Source organism: Pan paniscus, chromosome 6, assembly GCF_029289425.2.
Source record: "Pan paniscus chromosome 6, NHGRI_mPanPan1-v2.0_pri, whole genome shotgun sequence".
NCBI classification, from domain to species: domain Eukaryota; kingdom Metazoa; phylum Chordata; class Mammalia; order Primates; family Hominidae; genus Pan; species Pan paniscus.
Window position 1 is genome coordinate 85,989,630 of NC_073255.2, and position 21,718 is coordinate 86,011,347.

The 21,718-nt window shown below is 40.7% G+C and overlaps 1 protein-coding gene across 13 annotated transcripts in view; it reads right to left on the reverse strand.

The window, feature by feature from the left end:
• The window catches only part of AUTS2 (activator of transcription and developmental regulator AUTS2), a 1,193,236-nt gene that overhangs the window by 879,588 nt on the left and 291,930 nt on the right, over positions 1-21,718 (reverse strand). For all 13 annotated transcript variants that reach the window (XM_055114461.2, XM_063606264.1, XM_034964274.3 and 10 more), the window contains exon 2: positions 14,076-14,288. In XM_055114461.2, coding sequence (XP_054970436.1) covers positions 14,076-14,288 — 213 coding nt within the window. The remainder of the gene's footprint in view (positions 1-14,075; positions 14,289-21,718) is intronic.

The window sequence follows — 21,718 nt, forward strand, 5'->3', positions numbered from 1 at the left end:
TAAGCCTAGGCCCCTTGCTGTGTCACACAGTGAGGTCCTCGAGGAGCTCAACATTTCAGTGGAAAGAAGAAAATGTATACATCCAACTCAAAACAGAGTATGGTATGAAAAAGGCCAAAAGTGAATTACAGAGTGACTATATATCCCAGTTTTTCAGGAAGTCCTGATTTATGCTTATTGTTCCAAGGTAATTATTAATGGTTCCCCCTTTCATTCCCAGTAATGTCCTAAATTAGCTGATAAATTCTGGGGTGACCCTTGTTATAAACAAAGGATCATGAGAGTTGGGAAGACAATGCAATTACTTACAAGGAAAAAGATCATAAAAACTTCAAGGAAGAAGTGGGTCTGAACTAGTCACTGGAAGACAAATATGTCAAAAAAGAATATTCTAAACAAAGAAAATAGCCTAAGCACAGGCACAGGAATGTGGAGAAAACACAAGGTTCATCCAAATAGCAGTTGTAGTTGCAGCTTGGTGTTTACAGAGAGTGGGAAAGGCAACTGGGAAGGTACATTGCAGCAGGATTAGTCAGGGCATAAAATGTCCTATACTAAGAGGCTTCAATCTTATTTAGATGGCTGTGGATGGTCACTGAAATTTTGTAAACCAGAGTACAATAGCAATGAGCTAAATAATGCTACACTAATCTAGAGATGATAAATCTAAAAGTTTACCGAAAAGAACCAGCACAGTAAAAGGAACAAGGAAACAGGAAGCAAAGGCATTTTGTGACTCTGAGGGCAGATCTAAGTGATGTCCCATGCAATCCTGGCTGGGTCAAGAAGCTAGCAAAAGACACTGGGTGGAAGGAGGGAGTAAAATGAAAGCCAAAGAGCTGAAGGTAGGCTCAAGGACAGAGATGAAAGGAGAAATATGGGTCTGCTCAGTTTGAAAGGGGGAAGAGAAGAGCAGGGGCAGAATGACCATGAAAACGGTTTTTAAACTCCACATTCTTTCCTTCTAATACTGTACTATGTCAATTTGTCTCCTTAGTCTATCTGGAGAACCATGGGGCAGCCCTAATATACTCCCTACATGGTCCCAGTGATGGCAGCGGCAGCCTGTCTGGAGCAGCCGCTGCCAAGATGCTGGCTGCAGCCGGGGCTGTATGCTCTGAGGAGCTGGCTGGGGCCAGGAACAGGCAGGAGCCCCACCCTCCACTGAGTTGGCAGAGAGGGAGATTCATGCTCCTGGGCACACATGCAGCTGCCCAGCTGTGGCTCCAGACCCAGGCATCCCTGAGCTCTCAGGTGCCTGGGGAAGTGCCCCTGCCCGAGCAGTCTTGGAAGTGCCTACTCTCGCTACCTGGCCTCTCCCCATACCTGGCTTCTCCCCATACCTGGAGCCCACTCTGATTTCAGAGGAAAATTGAGGCTAAGCCTGAGTGCTGTCACAACCTGGCCAGGCATGCATGCACTCGGGTGGCATTGACACGCCAGCCCCCTGCCACCTCAGCACCCCCTCCAGATTTTGGGCACCCATGAGCACAAGAGGGAGGCCAAGGTAGGACTGAAGGTGGCTCAGCGTGGGCCTACAGGTGTCCCTTGGCATCAACAGCCTGAGTGCCATGGATGGCACATTGATGGTGGGAGGCAGACAGGTTTCGGGGCAGAAAGGGACAGGTCCCCAGTGAAATTCCACCTTCAAGCCAGGGACAACTTGAAGCCTAGTGGCCAGGGTGCCAGTTCCCGGTGGAGTCTGCCGCCCAGAGTGAAGACTTCATTGATGACCATTTGGCCAATCGGATGGTGCTTTTTCCAGGCCTGCCCATGGACCAATCAACATGTACTTCTTCCCTTCCCATGGACCAGTCAACATGTACTTCTTCCCTTCTAAGCACATAAAAACCCGAGACTCAGCCAGGCTCAAACAGACATCGGACTACCAGCTGCAGAAAGGAGCTACCACTGCGGCTCACCTCTCCACTGAGAGCTGGACACTCATAGGGATGACCTGCCTGTGGAAAGGAGTTACCCACTTGAGGTCTCCTGGGAGCTGTTCTGTGGATCAAATAAAGCTCCTCTCTGCCTTGCTCATACTCCAGTTGTCTGCTGTACCTCATTCTTCCTAGGCATGGGACATGAACTCGAGACCTGTTGAATGGCAGCACTGATGAGCTGTAACACAAACAGGGCTGAAACACACTTTCCCCCCTGCTCGCCACATTGCAGTTAATGAGAAGGAGAGAAGAGCTGCGGCCCTTTAGGGAGCCCAGACCTAGGGGCTCCCTGAGGCAGGGCTGTGACACCCTCTTTGGGGCTCTGTGGTTCCTGGTATCTCCAAGCTTCTGGGTGCCACCTTGTTGCCCTCATCCAGACAGGGGTGCCCACAGTGGAAGCCACATGCAGTACATCTTGTCCAGCCACAGCCTTGCATGGAGCCAGCACCTGTTCTGGTGCCTGGGGCTGCCCACCCTGCCGCAGCAGCAGGCATGCCTGGCTGTGAGCAGTGGCCATACCCCAGGCTCACTCACTGATAATGGCTTGGCTGTAGCCCCACCCAAATCTCATCTTGAATTGTAACTCCCAGAATTCCCACATGTCGTGGGAGGAACCCAGTGGGAGGTAAATGAATCATGGGGGTCTTTCCCATGCTGTTCTCGTGATAATGAGTAACTCTCAAGAGATCTGATGGTTTTAAAAACAGGAGTTTCAGGCCAGGTGCGGTGGCTCACGCCTGTAATCCCAGCACTTTGAGAGGCCGAGGCGGGCGGATCACGAGGTCAGGAGTTCAAGACTAGCCTGGTCAACAAAGTGAAACCCTGCCTCTACTAAAAATACAAAAATTCGCTGGGCGTGGTGGCAGGTGCCTGTAGTCCCAGCTACTTGGTAGGCTGAGGCAGGAGGATCGCTTAAACCAGGAGGCAGAGGTTGCAGTGAGCTGAGATCACACCACTACACTCCAACCTGGGTGACACAGCAAGACTCTGTCTCAAAGAAATAAAAAATAAAATAATAAAATAAAAACAGGTGTTTCCCTGCACAAATGCTCTATTTGCCTGACACCATCCACGTAAGATGTGACCTGCTCCTCATTGCCTTCTGCCATGATTGTGAGGCCTCCCCAGCCATGTGGAAGTGTAAGTCCATTAAACGTCTTTTTTTATAAATTGCCCAGTCTTGGGTATGTGTTTATTGGCAGCGTGAAAAAGAACTAATATACTCACCCACACACCCCTTGCCACTCTACGCCTGGCTCGCCCTTGGCAGGTGTGGGATCTGGGCCAGTAGCATGAGCCAAGTGCAGCCTGCTGGGCCAACTGGGCAGAACAAGCCCAGTGCCCAGTGAGCATGAGCAATACTCAGACAGAAGGTACCCCTGCCACAGAGGATTCCAGCTGGCAAGATGACATCCCAAGGATCCCATGACACCAATATATTCCCCTTCAAAAACATCCATATAATCACATCCCCTCAACACCTTTCCCTATCCTTCCTACTGCCGTGTTTATCTGAGAAATACAGATTCAGAATTAAGTAGAGAGAGGTAGGGGACAGGTAATGATAAATTATGCAAGTGGGCTGCTGAAGTTTCACAAAGTACCATGCAACCTTCCAGCAGTGCACACCAGGCCCACTACCACCCAGCTTTGTATTTCAAAACTGCTTTTCTCATCATCATTTCTTAGGAAAATTTGATGATAGTATTTTTTAAAATCAAAAGTCATTATTAATAATCTTTCTCATATGATAATTTCATTAGCAACTATTCGGTAGATTATTTTGCACTAATCTCCAGGAAAATAGCATTTTTGGCCTCATAGCAATATATAGAAAAAGAATGCTACCTACTGTTGACAAACCTCAGGCAATTGTTAAATCCTAAGAATAGGTTTTGCTACTTAAACAAAAATTCTTATGAGAATTTTTATTCTGTTTGGCTTTAGAAAGGAAAATATTTCTTTTTGAATTTGTGGAATCAAAATCGTAAATTCAATTATAATATTTTTATTAAACTGAAGCTTTGCTGGTAATGAAGAAAATAACAAATGGCCTTTAGTCTCCACTGATATGGGCAATATTTTCAGATTTCTTTCACACTTGACCCCCAGTACCAAATATCACCAACTTTTGTAATTTGAAGGGTTCAAAAAATGTATAAACCTTAAGAGCTCATCATCATTGTCTACAGATGGGAAAAAACAAGAAATTAGAACTTTAAAAAAATGAAAAATAAAAAACTCCGGTTAGCATCTTTATAAACAGCTATTATTTGAGTGAGCCAGTGGGCCTAAGGAGAAAATACTAGAATACAATTATTCTATCAGGTCCATTCTAGTAAACACCTAGAAAAAGTAGCTATTTTGAAAACATCATTTTTTGTTATATAATGTCTACATCATCTGGCAGAAACATTTCTTTCTTGCCAATACATTTTGGAAGATAACTCAATTAGTAAATGTACAGAACAAAAATATGATCCAATTATTGATAAAATTAATTTCCGCAAGATATGTTGTTACAATTTTACGATTCTTCCCAAGTTTTGCTAACAATATTGCAATTTTTAATTGAAAAAAAAAATAAGTACAGTTTATTTAAAAATATGGCTCCTGCAGCACCTGTACTGGAGTCACTGAAGGAACTCCAGTTCCTTGTTGCCACACCCTGACCCCCACCCAACGGACTATGCCAAGGTGATTACCTGGGAATCTGCATTTTAACAAAAGATCCACAGTTGCTCTGACACAGGGGTTCAAAGACCACCCTTTGAGAAACATTATTCTGTATGTTCCCTACTCAGAATATGTAGCTAATTGCTTCTCCATCTAATTATAGCCAATCTCAGCCTCTCAGAACCATCACCAGCAATTAGGACCTGTCCAGGTTTGTACTACATGATTTCAAGATGTATGAGCAAACACTTCCTGAGCAAATGCAGGTGCAAACAGTGATTACAGAATGACCTGCTACATCAGCGTCACTGCAGGCAGGCACAAAGGAGAAGTGGCAGCTTCTGCAGAGCTGTGATCAATGAATGCAGGTATAATGTTCCAGAAGGCCACATGGCACAGCTCATCAGGCCTCCTGAGAGACATAAGGTGGTCCCCCACAGGACTTGCCCACATTTGTGAGCTATTTTGGTTTCTGCTCCTGTGTGTGTCTTTGTGAGCACTGGTGTGAGGATGCACACCCCTAGGTGTAAAAAGCCCCAGAGTAAATAACAAAGTTATATCTGCCTGATATAAAATCATCAACACTTGCATCAATAGGCAATGCTCCAGAGTTCATTTAGAATATCAAGACAGGTTCTTTTAAACATCATTAGGACCCAGCAGCAACTCAAATGCATTAAAACAGCTGGGTTCCTGTGGCAAAGCAGGTCTAATGGGACTGAGGGTTAAGTACAGCAAGGGGTGTGTCTCCTCACCCCAAGCCTCGGGGGCTCTCTAAGAGCAAAGAGTGATAGTAGTGAAAGCGTATAATTCAGCACGGTTTTGTCCCAGATAGTATTCACTGAAATGTTCAAGGGGAAACTAAAAAAATGCAGTTATATTGTATCTATATTCATATTTAATTAAAAAGAGAGTTAACAGCACTTCCAAGAGGGAGGTCATTCCTTGTTCAGCACAAGATTTCTGTGCAAAGCTATGGGCAATAAAACAATTCAACATATAAACATTTACAAAAGCTACCATTTCAGTAATGCTACTAATGCTTTAGCAAACAACTCTGAAGATAAACAAATCACAATCCTGCAGCTGGGGGCAGCCATAAGAGAATCAAGATCATCAACCACTGTCAAAGTCCAATAAAATCCACCCTCTCTCTTCCTTCTCTTGTTTGCCTCTGGGCTCCAACTGCCTTTAACAGAGTTGTATCATATGAAAACGTTTACAAGAAACAAAGTTATATGTAAGAACTTGAATATGATACAGTTGGCCCTCTGTATCCATGGATCCAACCAATGGCAGACCAAAAATGTGGCCTACAATGGTTGCTTATATACTGAACATGCACAGGCTCTTTTTCTTGTAATTATTGCCTAAACAATGCAATATAATAACAAATTGCATAGCTTTTACACTGTACTAGGTATTATAAATAATTTAGAGATGATTTAAAGTTTGTGAGAGGATGTGTGTTGGTTACATAAAAATACTATAACATTTTATTTAAGGAACTTGAACATCCACAGCTTTTAGTATCCATGGGGAGTCCTGGAAAGAATCCTCCTTGGATACGGAAGGAAAAATGTATCCCAAAGTTCAAGAGAACAAATAACCATTTACTCCTGCATAGTAACTTTATGAAGAGCTAAAGGAAGAAAGGAGGATGAAGTCCTATGATAAACTCACAGAGAACACTACAAGATGTCAGCAGATTTTACATAAGAACCTCACACAGTTGTATACATTTAAAGAGAACTACACAAAGGTAAGACATGAGCAGGCAGCTGGGATTGCCAAGCATTCCCCTAGGTTGGTTTCCAGACAAATAGGTGTTTTGTGTGGTTTTCTTTTTTGGAGACAGGACCTCGCTCTGTTGCCCAGGCTGGGGTGCAGTTGCGTGAACATGGCTCACTGCAGCCTTAACTTCCTGGGCCCTTGCAATCCTCCCACTTCAGCATCCCAAGAAACTGGGACAACAGGCATGCGTCACCATGCCCAGCTAATTTTTTTATTTCTCTAGAGACAAGGTCTCATCATATTGCCCAGGCTGGTCTTGAATTCCTGTGCTCAAAGCAATCCTCCCACCTTAGCCTCCCAAAGTGCTGAGATTACAGGCGTGAACCACAGCACCCATACCAATAACTGTATGTTTGACCCTTTGGGCAAGGTGTGACATTCAGCTCTGCCTATGTATATACATAACTGAATCTCCAAATGCACCTTTGGCTTTTACAGTCTTAGAAAATGAATTACAAATTGGGCATGAAGACATCCAACAGTTCTCAAGCAACATTTACCACACAGAATTGCCTGCGTCTGCCTGTCTTAAAGCCCACCCACAATTTCAATTTCAATTAACAGCTCCTCGAAAGGCAGTAATGAAAGCAGTTGCTAAAGAGCATTCAGATGTCACTGAAAGACTGCAAACCCAAACTGTAAATAGCACATTGTGAGTCGCCTGTCACCACCATCAACTCCCACGGGAATCACGCAGCATGTGGCTATCACAACCATCTGCTCAGTTCCCCACCACCACCATTGCAAACCACACAGACACCCATCTCCTCCCACTTCCCACTCATTACCTGTCATGTACAGACTTGTGTGGATACAAGATTGCTGTGAACAGAGATTAGAATGCAGAATGTACAGAGGCTTATTTCATGTTCTTTAGCTGAGATCTGGCCACATGCAGATAACTTTATATCATCACAAGAGGGAAAAATGTAAAATTTAATCAGCACAAAAATACACAGTTTCAAATAAAGAAAGGGAGTTCTGTCCTACCCTCATCAACTACCAAAAGTGTACTGGCTAGGCCTTATTAAAGGAAAGATGTGCTCCCTCATTCTTCAATCACTGACATTGTAGAAATTTATGGGAGCCAGAGTTGAGAATCACTCCTGTCACTTTATCTTTCTTAACTCCTCTATCAATATATGGGATTTAAATAGCCCTTAATAAAGTTCTGCATGCACAAATACACATATAAAATTTTCTTACTTTGGGAAATATAAAAGGTCACTGTTTTATGGAACGACTCCTATAGGTATCAGGATCACCCAAGCTGAATTATGGCCCATTCTTTTCATTGCAGTTCCTTTTCCCATTCAGCTTATTTTCTCTCTGCCAGTTTTATTTTATGAGGTGGTAGTTTATGTGCTGTGTTGGTTAATTTAGGGTATCAACTTGACTGGATTAAAGAATACCTAGAGAACTGGTACAGCATTACCTTTGGGTGTGTTTGTGAGGGTGTTTCCAGAGGAGATTGGCATGTGAGTCTGAGTGAACTAAGTAGGGAAGGATCTGCCCTCCATGTGGGCAGGCACCATGCAATCAGCCAGGTGTCCAGATAAAACAAAAACAGAGGAAAGGCGAAATGGTCTCTCTCTCTCTCCTAGAGCTGGGATATAATTTCCTGCCCTTGATCATCTAAACTCTAGGCTCTCTAGGCTTTGGACTTGAGGACTACCCCAGTCTCAGGCCTTCAGACTTGGTCTGAGCCATACTGTGAATCCCAGGGTCTCCATCTTGCAGAGGGCTTGTTATGGGACCTCTCAGCCCCCATAATCATGTGAACAAATTCCCCGAATGAATCCCCTCTTATCTACCCACATATATATTCTACTGGTACTTGCTCTCCAGAGAATCCTAATACATATGCTATGTCCTTTTCATAGTCAATTTTTACTAAATTTTTATTTAAAATTACAAATGTCATTTAGGATAAAATTATTACTGGCCATAACATTCCAAAGATGTATCTCACTGAAGTTAAGTGATGTTTATGCTCACTATTCCCAACATTCAGGGCTCACAGCAACAAAGTATAGAGTCAAAAGACACAAAATGAAAAACACCAATAAACCTGTTTCCAAATGCTCAAGATAAAACAAAAGCAAAACACCTTTCATATAACTCATTATTATATTAGTGTCAGGTTTACCAATCCCAGTTACAAACCAATACTTCCAATACAATACGTGAGTAATTCCTGAACACAGACAAGCCTAGATTGGGGTTCTTCAATTACCTGATATTAAAACTAGCATCTCACTCTTATTCAAGTCAATCAATATTCCAAAGAGAGATCATAAGCCAATCTTTTATTCCCTCCATCTTTCCGTACAGTTTTTCTTATTTCTATACTTTAGGCAAGGGGAAAAAGTAGTATGCAACTTAAATTCATAAAAAGGAAAAAAATATAAAGAATTTTATTTGATACCTTAGCTTGTAACCTTCACATGACTACAAAATTTTTCGAAAGCAAATGAAATCCCAATTAACATGTTAAACTTGAAATTTTGAAGTATGAGGTAGAAACGGTTTAACTGACATTCTTAATACTAGTTCAAGGTACCAGCAGACATCTAAATATTATAACAAAAGTATGTATGAAAGAGCACATAGCAAAGTTCATGTCTTTTCATTATGACAGTAAAATCCCAAATTACATTAGTGTCTCAAATGCTCTGATTTCCAGAAACCTGTAGGCTCTAGAGTCAAGCTGGATAAATACCTGTGTGATTTTCGGCCTAGATTTCCATCCAAAACTAATTAGCAGATCTTCAGAAATGAGACTTGAACTGGATCCGTTTAATCAAAGTTTTCCATTATAAATCCTCCTTTGCAAGTTAATTTCTACTAGTAACAAATTTAGAGAAAGCTCTTCAGACAAAAGCAGTAAGTCTAAGTCGTGCTGAAATAAGGGACCAGCCTCTGGTAGCAAACACTCTCAACAGGAAAGAGCATGGGCTGGGATAGACTGTTCCATCAGGACAGGTGGGAAGAGAGGGTGGCTCAGTCATCTGGGCTCTTAAGTCTATAGCACCACTATCACTTACTCCAAGGAAGACCAAGGTACAATGTCAATACATGAAGCAGATGCAACCATGCAGAGTTCTAGTAATCACTCTAATTTTAAATGCCTGGCACTGGGATGGATCCCTCTTCTTCCTAGAAAGCAGTAGACACTTTTGGTGTCTACAGTTTACAATGTCAACTACAAATCTCCCACCATACTGGATTTTCAGAGAGAGAAGAGCAAATTTTTATTCCTAAAAAGAAATACCTACCCAGATCAACTTGTATAAAGATTTTTAAACCACATAAGACATTCCCACATAAGCCATCCTTACCAGCAAGGTTAGAGTCTACTAACAGGCTCCTGAAATATTCACAAATTCCTCCATTTTCCTCTAAAATGATGTTCTCCTGTGACTAAAGCAATCTCAACAGGTTGCCTCTTTCTTTAGGAAATTCTGCCCTAAGATGAATGGCTTTTTGGCACCTAAAATTCAGTTAAGGAGGGAGACCACAGGATTTATTTTGATGATTCATCTTGGTGTCTGTTAGAAGAGTTCATATAACCTAAAAATGCCTTCTAGCTCACTTAAGCCTATTTCCTCTGGCTCAGTTGATACTACAGAGAAAGGACAGACTAATGGACTAAATGGAGATTTAGAAATCCAGTCAGAGCCAAATCTGAGAGTTCTCTGAATGCTCATCAACTTTTCATCATTGGTACTCTATTTTTAAAACCCTTTTGCTCTCTGTGTGTTTTAAACTACAAAGTCCTAAGTTTTTAAAGAATTCTCCATGGTCTAGAAGTCAGATATACTGAAATTAAACTCAATGCCCTGGGAAGGGTTAAGTTTTCCCAAAGTGCTTCTCAGGAAGTTATAATTTGGCTTATCGGTTTAGCGACACCTGACTTCCTTGTGTTCCTGAGTGGTTTCACTGTGACTTGGTCTCCCAATTAGAGAATAAAGCTCCTTAAGGAGAGGACCTGTGCAACCTCTTTTGCTTTTCCCACCCCCAAATCTCCATTGAGAAAAAAAAAGTACCATGTCCTTGTAAGTAAATGATAAAACTTTTTTTACATCATGTCTAAGTGCTTACATCATGAACAAATAGTTCATTTACAGAGGTCAGAAAGACATGCGCTATTTTGTATAAGAGTTGTATAAGAGGTAATTTATTGATTTCTTCATAATTTTAACCCCTTTGGGAAGTAAGAAAAGTATTCAAATTTCTCATATCAAAAAGTGCAACCATTTGCCAAGACAGGTGCCACCTCAGCATCTTCTAAGGCAGTATGTATTTATACTTAAAAACATAATCCAACAAATAAGTGTCAGTTTAAAAGCTTTCTTTTGGTAGTATGGAAAAACATCACAAGAACTTGGGTTTTACAACCAGGCAAGTGAAAGAATAAGCAGTTTGGTTTTAGAACTACACTTCTTTCCTATAAAAGTATTATAATTGCACCCTCCAAGTAAAAAGATCAGTTGCCTTCAACGGAGTCTCAGAAAAAAAAATCCTATTATTTCCTCTCTACTAAGGAGTAACATCTTCCCATAATTACAGGAAAGCTGTGCATTAAGTTGTCTGCTCAGGAAGTACCATTTCCTAATAAGATGCAAACCTAATTCATTCTAACCAAGTCAGAAATAAAGACTAAGTTCTCGCCTCTTCCCTATTTCATCTGTAGTTCTCAATAACAGGCACTAAATGACAATCCATTAATGTAGAAATGCTCCTCAAAGCTCACTCTCATCTCAAGGTCCCCTCCCAGCTAAGATGGTCAGATTCAGTTTCTTTACCTGATAAGAGGCAAACGCAGGCGATAAAGTAATTGTGATATTTACAGGCATCTAGGATGATAGGAAAGCAATCACGAGTATTCTTCAGACAAGCTTTTTGAACATCTACTATGGTCATTAAACACTCATGTGTCACCTTTTACCAATGATCACATAACAGATGGCAGTTGTCTGGGCTGACACACAATGGACCACTCCCCTCCCTCCTACTATAAATGCATCTTACCCTTCTCCTTTAAATGTCTTCATATTACATGAAAACAAAATTTTAAAGAAAAAAAACATTAAAAATAAATAAATGTCTTCACAGAGCCTATCAGTTACAGACTGACTCCAAAACAGCATTACCTTCAGACCTACAGACTCCTTTACAGACCTTTACGACACTGTATTTGTGTTATTCATAAATTTAAAAAACTATGGGACCCAGAGGGAGGAGCCTAAGAAACATTCAAGTCCAAGCCCTTCATTTTCCAGATGGGCTGTTACCAGATGGTGACTTGTTTGGGATTTCATAATAGCACAAGTGATTCTAAGAATATTAAAAATGAGAAGTATTATGGCCTTATCTCAATTATCACCTTCTGCATTCCTTCTTACTAGAAATATAACACTTGATTGGATAACATATTTTGGCATCAACACTGAAGGTAAGAAAATACTCCTTGTTTTCAAAAGTTTTACATAGGGCCAAAGATACAATTCATGCTTTCCTTCTCCATGATTCATAAAGAGTCAAAATACTTGCTTTTCAAATATGTTACCTAAAACAAAGATAGCTTTGATTTCAAATACCATTAGTACAAGAGAGTTGGCCATTAAGACCAAAAGCTACTCAAATTTAAGATGTGTTACGTCTTAGTCTTCTTTTCCGATCATAAAACTCTGTCACCAGAGGACCTTGAAAGTCTCGAAGAAGTAGAAAGAAATACAAAGAATAATTCTGAGGACACAGAATAGAAAAGTCAGATCACGTCTAGAAGAAAAAGATTCAAGGATGAGGATCCGCAGCTTGGTGTTAACTCAGAGTAAGAAGGCTTCCTTCTTACCCTGCTGGGGCGCGGGCCTGAGGGAGAGGGGGGTGGTTACATTGCAATCTCTCTCCACTGAGATTAATTACTTTTCTCACATATCTCACACAGAGAGGCATGAGTTAGGAATCACAAATACCACAGGAACATCACCTTTTATAGAACTTAGGCTTTCCTCCCTCTCCCCAACTCCCTATCAAGAAAAAAATAAACAAAACTTCATCTAAATATGGAAAACAGACCAAACCACGGAACTAGAGATATCTGGGTCTAAACCCTGGCTCCTTCCCTCATTGACAAGGCCTCAGACAAGTCACTTTATCTCTTTGAGCCCTCGTTTCCATAGCTGTTAAGTAACCATGATATTACCTACTAGGCAGGGTTGTTGTACAAATTATAGGTTATACTATAAAAACTCCCTCACTGAATGTAGCATGGTATGCATTAGGTAAATGTTAATAATTACTATTATAACTCCAGTCTGGCGTTTCAGGACACAAGTGTACCTTTGGAAACACTGTGCTGGTGGTCAGATTTAGGCATTACCTTGGAAGCCTTCTGGGTCCATCTGAAACCCATCACCCCAGATGTTTTACCAGGATTATATGCTTCACTATGTATAAGGCAGAATTCTGACACCAAACTGCCCACTACATCATATTGAGGCTTTTGATCTTTCCAATCTTTTAACTAAAAACCATCACCCAAATACACTCTTGATTCTTTGTAAGAGTGACTTCCAACCAGGCTGTTTTCAAATAGGAAACTTTCTAAAACTACAAATGTCATTAGGTCCTAAAGAGGGGCCAGAATTTAGGTTTAGTAGCTCTCATTATATGATTCTCAAGATCTGTGTGGTTTGGGAACCATTGTTTTGTTTGATCCCAGATCTCCCTGCCTCTGCAGAGAAACATCTGCAAACCAAAAATTACCTATTCCACCTCTAATTAGCAGCACCTGCTCTGTAAACCACAATTCCTTCCTCTGCTTTCTTCAGTGATAGTCAATCCTACCCAACGGTCCTGCCAAAAATAAATAAAACACACCCAGGACACAGGTAACTAACTTGACAGGCACTGAAGCCTCTGGATTTGTGCAGAAAAACTGCTATAAACAGCTTCATATCTCATTATTAATCCATCTCATGTGGGGATTTCCACAGGCAGAAAGGCTTCCCAAATGCCAAGAGCCATACTTTCTTGTGGATCACTGAAACCTAATTATTAACAGGCCAGTAAGCCTCATTATCAGACGTTCATACAATCACCAGATCACAAAGATAGTCTTGAATTATAGCCTATGGAGAACAACTAAGACACCAAAAGGCAAATTCATTTCTTTGCCATTGCCCTCCCAGATGCCACAATATCTGAGCTTCCCCAGAAAATATAAATCTTAGCAAGGCATTTCTCACACACAGGCAATCATTTTAGCACCTTAGAACCACGAGATGCACAATGTATGTGATGAAATCCACCTGTTCCATTTATCCTAATTGCAAAGATCTCTCCCCTGCAAGCCAGTCCATTTTGACAACTGTTAAGACAGGTCTGTCCTAAATACCAGTACCACTTAGCATCAAGCTTTGTTGCATAAAGCACATCTGACTGAAAGGGCACCATGCTGAAGTTTCAAATCCTCATAGAAAGCCCTGAGATTGGGTTTTAGATTCTTTTAAAGGCACGCACACAGCTTTGTTGGACAACCACTTCAGCATCCCACCAAGGATATCTTCTCCACCTGTTACGAAAAACCACAGTGGAGGAAGCACCTAAGGAAGGGATTTTGCCGCCACAGGAAAGAGCGAACCCAAGCTTCCTCACCTGTCTGAGTGCCTTTGGCATTTTCTTTCTCTTCCCAAGGTGCTGGCAGAGATTGCGGTCATTTTCTCGATCTGAGCTGTAGTGGTGTGGGTGGCTGAGTCTGCTCTTCTTTGAATGAAAGGACAAGCCATTGGTAAGTGCTTCTCGTTTCTTCTTGGTCAGGGGCGTCTGGCGTTTCTCCACACGTTCCTGAGGCTTAAGTGCTACATCTTTCTGTAGAAAAGAAGAGAAGGAAAGGGAAGTGGTGGTTACAAAGGTATCTAGGGTCACGCCCAAAATATAGGCTAAATACTAAAGGGTGTTACTACTAAGTGGGAGAGGGATAGGAAAGTGGGATATGAGAAGACCCAAAACTAAGAAACATGGCTTCTCAATTTTCCTGAATCCTTAATGCCATCACAAATATATATATCCTTTCTATTATTACTGGGCAGAAAACTAAACAAAACACAAGTATATGCATCAAAAGTGATTTCACTGCTCCCTGGGATAGCAGCTTTCTGTTCGATTTGGTGCTGGGTCCAGCACACAATGACCTTCCCCAAGGAAGTACAATACACTCATTTCCCAAGTTGGCACATCAATTATGTTTCAGAAAATGAGCACTAAGTGCATGCTCAATTCAAAAGAAATAGCACCCAACTGAATTTATCAGGTCCAGGTGGATGTGAGCCAGCAAGAAAGAACTGTCTATTCATATGATTAAAATGTTTCCTTAATGCATTATATTTTTTTACCACATGTTCCTCTAAGCATCCTTTATTTCCATTTTCTTTGCAAAATGTAACAACAATATTATCACCAAGATCAACAGCAACTTTTAATTTATTCCTGTGTGTGGTTGGGGATGAGGGGAGGTGGGTAGGAAATGGGAAATCAATGTCCTTGAATGGGGAACTGCATCTGTAGAAACTACAGGTAAGCATTTCAGGCCACATGACCTGATAGAGTTCTGTGCCTCCAGGCAGCTCAGTACACACCAAGGTTCCAAAAGACTGGGCTTTTAGTGTCCGGACACTGACATTATTCATTATCAGAAGTGGAGTAAGTCACTACAACTCTGAGACCATGTGCAAAATGGGCTCTCAGAACATCAAACAAACCACATACATGCAAATATCCTCTGCCCTGTGAGAAATGATGCACACACTAAGCAATAAAATGAAAATGTTTTGGCACTCAGTTATTTGGAAACTAGTGGATCTAATCCTCTTACACAGAAAATCCCCCTCATGAAGCCTTACCACACTTCCTCAGTTTCTGCAGTCCTAAATGAACTTTTTAAAAATTTTTTCATTTCTGGGGTACATAGTCGGCATATATATTTATGACTTACATAAGATGTTTTGATACAAGCATGCAATGTGTAATAATCACATCAGGGTAAATGGGGTATCCATTACCTCAAACATGTATCCTTTGTATTTCAAACAATCCAATTATATTATTTTAGTTATTTTTAAATGAACAATTAAATTTTTTACTATCTAAATGTACATTTAAAAATAAAACAAAATCAAAATAGAAATTTCCTTTTACTAATTTCTCCTTAAAATACCGCTCTCTTTCCTCCCTTTCACATCCAATTTTCTCACTGTTCTGCTGCAATATCCCAGCACTCCCAACTTTACATGCATGGTACTCCCTGACATCTCTCCCCAAATCAGCCATTCCTATTAGTTTGAGACCTTGAGCCTTGTTATGATCTGAATGTTTGTGTCTCCCCAGAATATATTTTTTTTCTGAGACAGAGTTCGCTCTTGTTGCCCAGGTTGGAGTGCAACGGCACGACTTTGGCTCACTGCAACCTCTGCCTCCCCAGTTCAAGTGATTCCCTGCCTCAGCCTCCCGAGTAGCTGGGGTTACAGATGCCTGCCACCATACCCAGCCATTTTTTTTGTTTTTTTTTTTGGTTTTTTTGTATTTTTAGTAGAGATGGGGTTTCACAATGTTGGCCAGGAGATGGGGGACTTTGGGAGTTGACTGGATCATGAGGGTGGAACCCTCATGAAGGGGATTAGTGCCCTTATAAAGGGCCTAAGGGAGTCTGTTTGCCCCTCTACCATGTGAGAACAGGTACCATCCATGAGAAACAAGCTCTCACCAGACACAGAATCTGCTGGTGCCTCCACCTTGGACTTCCCAGCCTCCAGAACTGTGAGAAATAAATGTTTCTTGTTTATAAGCTACTCAGTTTATGACATTTTGCTAATGCAGCCTGGACAAACTAACGCAGGCCTTTACACTGATTTGCCTTGGCCTCAAAAGGCCTCTCTTACACACTCCTCCCTTTTCTAGTTCAGTGACTCTTAGCAGTGTTGCCCACTCAGGGAGATCTTTCTTGTAATACAAAGTACTCTATTCTCAGGTCTTCACTCATTCAACAATTATGTTTTGTGTGCCCAGTACATGCCAAGTACCAATGTAGCACTGACCTGTGTTTAGGATGATAATGGTGTGGGGAAAAGTCACCACCCTCATACAGCCTAGAATTTACAGGACAAATACTAATCAAATCACACAAATATATCATTGCAAACTGAGTTAACAACGCTAAAGGATAGGTTATGGGTGCTAAAACTAAGGGAAATGATATAGTCCAGAGGAGAGGGTTAGAGCTGAGAAAATGACTGCTATTTGACCTAGATCTGAAAGGCTGAACAGAGAGAACAGCTTGTGCAAAGGCCTTGAGGCAGCTGGGTGCATAATCTCTTGAAAGAATGTGAAAGAGGGGAGGGACTAAGTAGTTCATCTCAGTAATCCCAGTGCTTCACATAAGTGCTTCACATAAACCAGGCAAATAGTAGGTGGCCAATGTATTAGTCAATAAATACATAAATAAAGGAGTCAACTAGTTAAAACATCCAAAACTATAAAGCACAATACTGACTTTAAAATAGTCTAAGCTGTCTCTAACTTACAGTGTAGCAAGCCAGAAAGGGTGATAGAAGCAGGAAACCAAGGAATCTAGTGCGCACTGCTGGTATACACGAAGGATCACAGCAAACAGCAAGAAACCCCAGAAAAGGGGAAAGGCCTTATCCTTAAGAGTAAGAAGATATCAAAGATAACAGTCCACAAGGCAAATAAGCAGCTTCTGGCCTAACTTCCAGCTGCTACCACTACAGACGATTAACCCTCTGCCATCGGAGAGGTAGCTCTCCTGAGGCAATGAGGATGTGGTGAAAAGTGTTTCAGGGGACAAGTCGAGATCAAAGCAAGTGCACATGGCCATTGATTTCACAGCCTTGCATGCTATGCCTAACACATAGTAAATGTTCAACGAATGGCTGCTGAATTGAATTCCTGTGTCCAGCGTCCACAACCTGAGTCAGCTATGCCAGGCATCTGCTCAGCTCAAAAATGTTCTGTGTTTAGTCTCACATTTAACCAAAATAGCTGCCATAAAGAGACACTCAGGAATAATGGCAACACTAGCAGAGGGAGCCAGGTGAGTTCCATCATGGGCTGCTTCTATATAATGTGATTAAATTGTACCACTTCTAAGTGTAATATAAAAACTCCCCACAGGGTATAAAGCTCCTTTCTTTGTCACACAACCCACCTACTGCCCTGCATCATATGCATGTAGAGGATCAGATTAATAAACAAATGATGCTTAATAATGTATCCACTGTGCTTTTAAAAAAATTATGCCATTCTCTTTGGAGACCAAATCTTTCATACTGAAGGTGCTTCCAAAGTATATTGAAAATTATGTGTAATTCCATACAAATGTGAATTAATATTTATGAGAGTATGCTATAATTTTTTCCAAATCCATTTTATTTTCATGTAGCATATTAATCAAGGAATTCTCACTGCACTGCAGAATAGCTACACAGAGCAAATGGACCCCATGCCGTGACATTAGCTTGTAAGAGACCTGCTGAAGTCTTAGCAGCAGTAGTACAATCATCTTAGCTCCAATTAATATTGAGATTTTCCACACTGGGGGCGGGAAGAAGAGAGAGAGAGGATCAAAGTGTGTCTAGAGGTGGTGGCTTAAGAGGTAAGAAGAAATGAAGAGTCTATAACAACTTTTTATTATGTAACAGGTTTATATTTTCAGAGACTAGAGATTATCTTTATTTTTTTCAAAGATCTACCTTTATTTATAAATTACTATATAGATTTTTTGGTACAAATCCTGAATAAACCAGACCACTCTTTGTTCATTCCCTCTATAAACAGGTACTGACTGCTTACCATTTATAAAGTAAAATAACTATTTAATTTTTTCATTGACTGTCTTGGAGAAAAATGACAAAAACTATCCATTATAAGCATTAAGAATCAAAGACAAAGACTGATCATAAACTAATCATCTTATCAACAGTCACAAGAGTTGTGTACATGACTACATGCCTGTGTAATTGTTTGTAAATATACACCCACCAATGCTTTCCTCCACCACCAACCAACCAGTAGCACTAATTTAAGAACTTCCTTAAGGAAACCTGGGCAGTCTCTAGTATTGCTATAATATGGGGAGGGAAATTATCTGGTATATAAAAAAACTTTTTGGGATCAATGAATGGCAATTTTCAAAGGCCTGTTGATTCATTCGTCTACCATGATCTAGGATAGTGGTTCACAAGAGAAACTGTCCATCAGAATTACCTGAAGAATTTTTTGAAAATAAGATGATTATAGTCCATATTCTGCAAGGAAAGCATGAGCAAATGAAGAGTGGCAGAACACGCCACCCCAAAACATGCTATTTAGGCCTAAGGATTATTTTAAAGCTAAAGGCACTTGAAAAACAATAGAAACAAAAGAGATAGGAGAAAAGAAACATTATCACCAGAAACACCTGAGATGGGAAAAAACTCTCATGTGAAAGATGATCTCCCTATAGTAGGAAAGAAGAAATTTTCTCGTTTCTAGAGATGGGGAGTCCAGAAAAATTTGTACCAACAGATCTTACTAACTCTTATCTTCCTTTAGCCACATCATTTATTTTAGTTACTTTTCCACAACGGCCACTCTGTTCAACCTACTAAATAAGGATACCAGATTTGCCACTTTTTGGGTCTTCACTTTCCTGTGGGGGCTCCTATATATGTGTCAAAATCCATATGCTTTTCTTCTGTTAATCTATTTTACATCAATTTAATACTCAGCCTCAGCTAGAGACCCTAACAGGGTAAAGATAAAAAAACTGCCTCCCTTACACAAGCACTAGGAGAGAAAGGCAGGAGGGCAGAAGGATAAGAAAGAAATCTGTAAAAAAAAAAAAACGCTTTAAGGCATTCATTTGACAGTCATAGAAGAAGCAGAAAAGAAGGCAAGAAAGCCAGGGAGCCACCAACAAGAGGCTGGCTGAGAGGCAAAAAGATTTAGACATATTGGCTGGCAATAGAGGGGGTAAGTGTACAAGCCATGCACAACAGATGTGAATAGGTTTGGAGAATAGTTGAAATTATGTGATTTTTAGGTCACTGGTGATGGAGGGCAGGATCACAGTAGCACATATATGGAGAGGCTCAGAGACTGACAAAGGCAATTTCCTTCAACACCCCGCCTTCTTCAAAATAGGCGATCTTGCTCTTGACTTTCCCTTCTCCCAAATTACAATCTTCCACCAAAGGCCTCCTCGCCACTCTTGAATTTCAAAATGAGATGGTTCAGTGTTGTGCAAACTAAGGGAGAGTAACAAATAGCAGATGAAACACCATGTAAGCTGCAGGGCTCCATTTGCTGATTACAGATGAAGCCAGAGACAATAGAAAATGAGGGCACAATTTGTCTGCCTTGCATGAAGTGGGTTATAGAAAGTCTCCGCCTGATTTTTCCAAGCAAACTAACCTGAGGGCAGTCCATCACTTACAAAGTATTTGTGGTATATGTGTCTGCATGCACCCAAATGCGTGTATATGTGTGTGAGGGGCTTGCAATTTAAACTGAGCCTCTTCTGTTAGTTATCTGATCTTAGAGACCTTAAAGAAAATAAAAAAGAAGCCAGGAGAAAAAGAAAAAAGTGCTTTGCCTGTCCCCAATGACACAATGACATAATGGCTGTGTCCTGTCATTTTGGTCTGTCAAGTCCCTTGCTGGTTTATTGTATACCATTTGTACTTGTTTTTGAATGGTTTTACAAACACTGATTCTACCAATAATGAGTCTCCAGTGATATGAAATGAAAAATTAGAAAACTAGTAACTAGATAGATATGTTCACAACAGTCCCCAACTTTGGACTTTTGAGCAAATGGACTTTATGAACAGATTTTCAGAGCCTAAACTTTTTAGAAAGTAGAGAAGACTACTATCTGTAGGAATGTACAAGGCATCCAGGATGGCATTCAAACATTAATCCCTAAGATTCACATCTTTTAAAAACAAATATCAAAACACCTACTATGTGCATACACATTGCCATCTGTTGGAAATATCTAAGAAAGAATTCCTAAACTCACGCTGCTTATCCAGGGAAACAGGCTAATCAGTGAACTATTATAGTAAAGTAGGTTAGAGGAGGAGCAAGTCAGGTGCTCTGTACTGCCATCTTTCACACCACATTAAAATTGCATCACTATATTGGCATAAAGATAGAAAAACAGATCAAAGGAACAGAATAGTCCAGAAAGAGACCCACACATATATCAACAACTGATTTTCAGGCAAAAGCTATTCTACAGAGAAATAAGTTTTTTAAACAAATGGTGATAGAATAGGTAATCATATGCAAAATTTTAATCCACACTTCAATCTAAATAGAAAAAACTAACACAAACTATATTATAAACCTGAATGTAAAACCTAAAACCATAAGATTTCTAAGAGAAAACTCTTGTAATCTTGGGTTAAGCTAAGATTTCTTACTATGACACCAAAGGCATAATCCATAAAAGAATAAATTGATAAATTACACTTCAAGAATTAAAATTTTGCTCTTCAAAAGATACTGTCAAGAAAATAAAGTGACTGTTCTGTGAGTTACCAGGAGAGTAAAAGATACATAAATAGATAAGCCACAGAATGGAAAAATATTTTTTAAAACGTGTATCTGATAAGTTTTGTATACAGAATATATTAATTTAATAAATTCTTGGGCCAGGTGTGATGGCTCACACCTGTAATCCCAGCACTTTAGGAGGCCAAGGCAGGCAAATTGCCTGAGGTCGGGAGTTCGAGACCAGCCTGGTCAATACAAAAATTAGCTAGGTGTGGTGGTACGCGCCTATAGTCCCAGCTACTCAAGAGGCTGAGCAGGAGAATCGCTTTAACCCAGGAGGTGGAGGTTGCAGTGAGCCGAGATTGCACCACTGCACTCCAGCCTGGGCGACAGAGCAAGATTCCATCTTAAAAAAAAAAAAAAAAAAAAATCTCAAAACTAAAAAAGGAAACAACCCAATTTTTTAAATAAGCAAAAGATTCAGATACTTTGCTAAAGAAGATATCTGGGGCCAGGTGTGGCAGCTCATGCCTGTAATCCCAGCACTTTGGGAGGCCAGGGCAGATGGATCACGAGGCAGGAGATCGAGACCATCCTGACTAACGGGTGAAACCCTGTCTCTACTACAAATACAAAAAAATTAGCTGGGCATGGTGGCATGCACCTGTAATCCCAGCTACTCGGAGGCTGAGGCAGGAGAATCGCTTGAACCCAGAGGGCAAAGGTTGCAGTGAGCTGAGATT